The sequence below is a fragment of the Morone saxatilis genome, unplaced genomic scaffold (genome assembly GCF_004916995.1).
Source record: "Morone saxatilis isolate NCDOM2014 unplaced genomic scaffold, NCSU_SB_2.0 Contig16, whole genome shotgun sequence".
NCBI lineage: Eukaryota > Metazoa > Chordata > Actinopteri > Moronidae > Morone > Morone saxatilis.
Window position 1 is genome coordinate 8,271,666 of NW_023339718.1, and position 7,585 is coordinate 8,279,250.

Below are 7,585 nucleotides of genomic sequence, written 5' to 3' on the forward strand. Positions count from 1 at the left end.
GCTCTAATTTTCAGACTTTTCACCTGAAGTTGTAATCTTTGAAGCAGCTCTTTCTGTTGTTGTTACCTGTATCTGTGTGATTAACAATCTGGACGGTTCTCTGAGCCAAATCTATTATTCTGTCCACTTTAAACGATCGCAGGTCCTCCTCATCCAGAGCAATGTCTCCCAGAAAGGCAACTGAAACAGACAAACAGAGATGGCACATGTCAGACGACTGTAAGGCAACTCAACAATATGGCAATATGCAGCATCAGTCTGAGCCGCCCAGTTGCCTCAAGCGTTTCCTGCTGCTCAGACCGAGTAGGCTGCATGGAGGCCCAGTCAAAGCACTTGTGGAAGGCCCAGAGCATGTAACACACATACAGTATAAAAATACATACTTCATTCCTTTCTTGAGTCTGTTCTGTTTACCCTTTCCTTGCATTGAAATAGAAAAAGAGCTGTGAAACAACAGTACGTCTGTTTGGATAACAGCAAAGCCGCCTTCTCTGGACTCCAAATTACAGGATGGAAATGTAAGCAACATACTGCATATGGCTCATGAAGGTTCATGAAGGTTCATACAACGAGGAGAGAGCCTTAGCTCAGAAACCCGGCCGTTGATGTGATTAATAGAACCATCTTCAATCCAGATGTTACCAAACAACAGAACTCACACTGTGTGCTTTGGCGTCCTCGGGTAGTTAATGAGAGAGCTATCAGATATGATACTGTGAGACCCTGACACCGCCTCAATGGAGTAATATGGGGCACCTTGAACAAGTAATAGCTCTTTAATGAGGCCAAGGAGAGGGAAAAATAACCAAACAGTCCCACTTTATGAGGAATGTGCTATATGGGATTCCTTACTAAATGCCCCATTTCTGTGGAGGATAAGCTGGGAGTCCTCTCCATAGAGACAGGGCGCTCGGTTTTACAGGCTTTTAACACCAGCATGTCTGTAGAATTTATGGCCTGGCTTGTATGCAGAAGTTGGGGAGGAGGGGGGGTGTTTTTTTTTTTGGGAGAAGCAGGGGGGGGAGGAGAAGGGCAAAGGGGTGGCACTGTAATCTGTGCCTAACAGAATATGACAACGAGAGGGGAAGGGAAGAGAGGAGGAAGGCATATCCCCTCTGCCCAAACCACAGCTCTGAATAGGGACAGCAGATGTGCAGCAGAAAGAAAATGACAGCCTTCTGGATGTGTGTTTGGAGGTTAGTGTGGTGGAGGGGAAACCAACCCAGAGGGGTAAGAAGCCGGGAGAACCACTAAACTGTAAAGTTAATGGGAGTGATTTACAGCGGTTGCGTTTGTCAAACATTTGAATCTGTAATTCTTGAATGCGATAAAAGCAACTCTTACTGTGAAATACATTTTATCTTGTGTAGATAAGCTTGATTTTATTTAGTTTAGACGCAGCTCATGGCTTTCTTCCTTTCCTTTTAGCACACAACAAAAACATCCACAAGAATTGTCTTCTATCTCCAGCCTTCCTATAAAAGTTTGACAGAGGTCTGAGACAAGAGAGAAAGGGATGAAAAGCACAATAGAAACAAAGACAAAAAACACTTGGCTCGCGTCCCTATTCCCCAGAAGAGTATTATGGAAACAATCTGCAGTTGGCTTCGGTAGATGAAGGCCAGTCTTCTACCCTGCAGGTCGTAGAGGATGCACAGCAGAATGACTGTGTTTGGGGTTACAGGCTAATGACAGCAATAAGAAAAGGAGTAGATCACTGCCGGCAAGACAGGGCATGCATAGAGGACAGGTTTAAATTCCAGAGGTCAAAAAGGATCCTCTAATTTGTGCTCGCAAAAAACACAAATTCTCTCCAAATCCCAGAGACACAAAACAGAGTACTCACAATCAGCACTCACTCTGACAGCTATTGCCAAAAACAGCGCTGATAAGGGGAAGCTACCAGATGTCGTGCAGTACAGGACAGATAGGCTGACAACAGAAGGACATTTTTCTCTTTTATCTTCGCATTTTTATTCGATTCCCAGAACTGGCAGAGCGTTGAAAGAACAGGCAGACCATGAACAATTAATTCAAGTTGCTGTCATATAAAACCATAAACGCTGAGAAGAGGTATTCAAAACAATTCTATGAAACTCAGAGGAAAGGTACACTTGGAGGATGTTTCTTTTCACATGTAATGTCAATTTGCACACATGAGCAGCGTTATGTGCAGGCTGCGACCAAATAACGAGGTGCAGGTTTTCTCCCACCCCCATGAGGTTCACAGAGGGCTGCGCTCTCTGTCCCAATCATCCACCACTGTGCTGGAGACAGGCCGGTTAATCCGCAGTGTCATTGTTCTCAGACAACAGTGGAGATTGAAGTGAGCAAATGCACGGCCCGGCGGTATTAGAGGACTCATTTCCCCCGGGCACAGCAGTCGTCCTGGAGACGCTGTTGCAGGTTTATGGAAAGACTCGCAGGGATTGTGAATTAATCCCCTTGTCTCCTGGCTTTAATTATCCACAGACACACGGTTTTAGGAATCTTTTGTACACAACTCTGGGCTTGGATTGAGGACAGGCTTTGGAGAAAGGTGATAAACTCATCGAGATACAGATCACTGTGATGATATGAAGTACAAACACAAGAGCGACTCGTGTGTTGTAGTGTAGATTAAAACCCAGTGAATGTGGCAGATGGCAAGTGATCACTGTCGAGTAGAGTGCTGCATCCCTTTCCAAACATTATTCATTACCTAAATGACAACAGCTGCAGCTATAATACTGATATCTGAAGAATAGTTAGGTAGCAGTGGTAGGGTTTTTAGTTGCTGTTCCAGTTCATATGGCCCTTCTTAGTTGGGGAAAACAACAAACAGTAGGCCATTATGGTGGGGAGCAAATCAATGTGTGAGTATATTCCACAAGCTAATGACATTTAACTGAATATATGACAGAGAATTGGGATGAAATGTTGGATTGAACATATTTGATGTGTCCAAACTCCCCCTGTCAATGAGTTATTTTTTTAATTAATCTAAACCATCATAATCCTTCTCATCTCAGACCGCCCCCATCAATCAGCGAATCCAGTCAGATTACACATGAGATCTCAATCAAATTAATCCCATTGATTCGTGTAATGCCCTACCCTCGACCTCTGCGGTGTCAAATACTCAAGGACTATTCCCATAAATCTCCTTCCGTGGATACCAGACCATGACATCTGCCACTGAAACCTGCACAAACATCAATACTAAGCCTAAACAGACACACCAGCCTATATTTAGAAGGCCATGCAGCTCCACAGTGAGGCCATGGTTTTCTCCTCACTGTGCTTATAGAGACGTTTAGACAGGCTTTCCCTATACAAGACCTAATGATGAGGGATGAGAAAGCCTGGCCAATATGTGAGCCTTGAATGCATCACAATACCCTGGCACCGCCTTTCACAGCCTGTGTTTGGTAACAACATGCATTTGAATTCCAATAGAGGCCAATAGTGTATTGCGTTAAGGTGTTTACATCTGATGACAGTGTAAGTATCACTTTTCAGGTTTTATTCTGTACCAGTCCTTTCTGCTGGCCAGTGTAGCTGCTGCCCCTCCAAACACTGTGTGTTTAAAACTGCACAGGAAATAAAAGTAGTAAAGTAGCAAAGCCTGTGTAACACGAATACTGAGACAAACAGGGGGAAAAATGCTAAATCCTAACTAAGGCATGATGAATTATATTATGCAGGCCTGTTGTCGTGTAAATATGGTACCTCTCTCCTCTGTAAAAACAACACCAGCTGTTATTTCTTCAGCAAATGCTTACCTTGACATTTCCTAACGCTGCAATTTGAGCTCAAGCAGGAGAAGAAAAAAAAATAAAGTCTATTTATCTGCACTCTGCTCATTTCAAAAAGTTTTCTAAGGTATAATTAGAAGAGAGATTCTGGTGAAGTCTCAAGCTACAGATTGAGATTTGAGTAATTATTTTCCAATAAAAGCCTGAAGTCTCATCAGCCACAGCTGAGATCAAGACCGAGTTACTGTCACCACACTGCAGCTTCAATCTTATTGACAAAATGAGAGCCGCTTCAGATGCAAAGGGCACACAGCAAGAGGCTGCCTCCCCTTTAACATTTCATACTGCATCAAGCCCATTAGCAGATTGTATTTCCCAGCTCATCCCTGCCACTGATTACTGATATACCCCAATGCCAGTCGAACCCCCCGTAAGGACTCATCAGCTCGCCAGCCATTTGTCTTTTTTAATGTCAACGATACACAGTATTTGAGCCCCGCACATGGATGAATAATTCATCGCCACATGGCAGGGATTTTCACCTTTGACAAAACTTATTTTGACCATCCAGACTTCATATTTCTGGTTTAGACAGCAGACTAACACATACTCATACAGTCTGGTGTGAGGAAAGGGCAGGCTTTCTCTGAACAGATGTCCAAAGCAAAGTTTAAGCGGGTTTGTGGATGATCTAAATCTGGAAGATATCTTCAACCCTCAACACTTTCTATAAATAATAGCTGAAGAAAACACCTTAAGTATTCACTACGGGCGGAGGAAACAGAAAAACAAGTCTTCCAGATGAGCAGCAATGTAGCACTGAATTATTTAGAAAAAACAAACTGTGAATAATGAAGAAGTGACTGTTAAGCTGTTCATTATCGTAGACTAATTGGGCATCCTTTGAGCCATTCAAATAAGCTCTCCCAAAGCATTTGTTGTTGCTTGGGCTCCGTACCCAGACTTGGTATTAATGTAATGCAAGATTAGTTATTACTTAGCTCTGACAACAAACATATTGTTCCAACTAACGCACCGAGATCATGCCAATAGATCGGCTCCTTAATCACCTGAACCCTGCGGAGAGAAAGGTTGCAGGGGTCCTGTAATGTAAAAAAAACACCCAGTGTGGGCTTAGCTATGCAGCCTGTATTCCATGATAAAAGAACAGCATCTGCTTAAGTGTTGCTTAAAGGCCCAATCATGAAGTTCAACAGACAGCCCCATCACATTGCCAGAGCAGGACTGAGGGAAGGAGCTCTGTAACGACTGTCTGTTTCGAGCTTCCATTTTCAGAGACTCTGATGAACAAAACCCAAAGGGCTTATTTGGAAAAACAGATAAACGGCATTCTTAAAAGCAATAAAGCAACATGAGTTTGACTGATGGGTGCACAGTGAAAAAAAAACACAATTTAGGCAAATAAATAAAAAACAGACAGTTTTTGCAAATTAACCCATCAAACTGTATACATTTGTGAAAGGAGGTAATTCACAAAAAACATTAAAAAAACCCCAAAACCCATTAAACAAACTGCTCTGGGTTGATTTAATGTAAAAAATTAATGTCGATGCCTTTTAGAAGAAGATTGCTATAAATTTTAACAGCATATTATAAATCTCTCATGCCACACAAGTGACTGTCTGATGAGTAATCATAATGTAGCTTTTCAGAGGCTCCTAACAGCATGTGAGTGGCACTTCAGTGAATAAAGACCAGACTTATGAGAAAATAAAAAGCTCTGAATCACTGTTATCGAACAGAATCCGGCAGCTGTATTTTGAAATGACTAAATCACAGTCAAGGCCCAACACTGAGCGGCAAGAGGACTGACATACGTCTCTGTTGACAGCGACAAATTCTTCAGAGGCAGCAAGCCACGTTGTGGATAATCTATCAAGTGCCTCTCCTGAATGGCCTGCACTCACCTCACCTGGACTTGTGCGGTGTGGCACAGTGCGACTGGCCTGCCCTCCACCTTCCAGTCGCACTTTCCCTTGGCACGAGGTGAATGACCTACAGTCTGTGTGAAGTGTTTGAGCCAGTCAGAGGAGAGAGCCGGGGGCCCAGGGAGACGAGAAAACCACTTGCATAAAAGAGGACAAGGGAAGGAGAGGGGGTATGCTCAGGTTGCCCTGTCTGCAGTTGATGCCACAGCAGCACGGGAGCTCAAACTCACGCATCCAAAGCCTGAACATGCACAAAAGGGCGGCACAGACAGACAACGCTGCCACCAGAGTCTTATATAGATTAAGATGTCTGCTTCATAAATGAATGCATACGTACACGACGAACCAGCCACTGCTTTTGTGATTAGCATTTAAGCAGAGCAGACAATGAGCGTGACTGGTTCTCATCCATTTTTCATTTTCAAAATGAGTGGATCTAATCTCAATGGGTTGTTACAGTCTTAAATGACTTCCTGGGATGCAGCCAAGTTTGGAGTTCTGCAAACTAAGGAATTTTCCACTGGTTAACTTCCTAAATAGATGGCACTACTTGAGTGTTATTGCACTGCTCGCTTCAATCAGTGCACATTTCTATCATATCTGGTATAGTGATGAGTTATTTAATCCTTTGTGAATGTGAACATTTTTGAGGGATTTTTTTGGCTTAACTGGGGAGGAGTGGCACACATGTCGTGGCAAGAAATTAAGAATTTACTGAGTGCATTTTAAATAAACTGAGGAAAAGACACAAAGTGGTCACCACTTGGTCAATTAGTCAACTGACCAGTCATCCCAAATTAGTGAGTATCACAACAATATTCACACGTCATCTTGTTTTTCACAAACATCTGAATGGGAGTCATTATATGTCATGACGGCGTTCACTTTGCAATACACGTGTACCCCCCCCAATCAATAAATAAAAATCCTGACACAGTTAGAACAGTGTTAAGCAAGGACAGGCATGCAGAGGACAAGCATGAAATGAACTCCTCTCGGAGCATTCCTGCATTAGAAACTTCACACAGCCGTAAGCATTTTCCTGGGCGGAAGCAGCATGATACAAAGATGCTGACCTCGAGGCCACAGAAAGCTATCAAATACTCTCAGTGCAGCAATGCTTGAAAAATGAGGAAAAAAACCCCCACAGCTAATCAATAAACCCAAGAAGTCCATACTAGTTTGAAACACTAGTGTGGAGCTGACTATGGTGAAAGATTCTGTCTTGCAACTGGGAGGAAGAGGAGGAGGAGTGGGGAGTAAAAGGGAGAACTGAGAGATCTTGGACATTATGCGACTTAGTAGGAAGGAGAAAAGCAGGTGGGTGTTGGAAGAGCTGGAGACTGGGAGGGTTAAGAGAGTGGGAGTTTGTACTTGTGACCGTCTCCCAACCACCTGTCTGCAGACGCGCCCAGAGGAAACCATAAACACAAGCGCCACTGCATTCAGAATGACACTTAAAGACTGGATTACCAATGAAGACATCCTCACAAACAAGACCAAAAAACAAACATGAGTAGGGGTTATGAAGTGGAAATGCCGCCGCTGAGACATTTCCGTTAAACATCAACCATTTCTTGGAAACAAAGTCAGAAAAAAAACACTTGAAATATAAACACGTCATCGTCGCTCTTAGGTCAGTGTTAAGGCGTCATCTGAACACCGGGTCATGTCCAGTAAATCCATATTAGTGATCCAACACAATCTGCTATGACCTCCTGAATGACTCAAATTAAACAGTGAAGCAAAAACAGGAAGCAACATCTTCACCGACATGTTCGTGGGACGTGGTTCATCCGCAGCCTGAGCTTTGTCATGTTTATGTAAAGCCACTGCACTCCTCCTGAAGCTCAAGCTCTTTACGTCTCCCTCGACACTTAACTCTTCTTCTGGGGTGTG

The 7,585-nt window shown here is 43.3% G+C and overlaps 1 protein-coding gene across 1 annotated transcript in view; it reads right to left on the reverse strand.

The window, feature by feature from the left end:
- The window catches only part of bmp1a (bone morphogenetic protein 1a), a 30,818-nt gene that overhangs the window by 21,071 nt on the left and 2,162 nt on the right, over positions 1–7,585 (reverse strand). Inside the window, 1 exon segment of the mRNA XM_035658037.1 lies at positions 67–180. Within this exon segment, the coding sequence (XP_035513930.1) occupies positions 67–180 (114 nt within the window).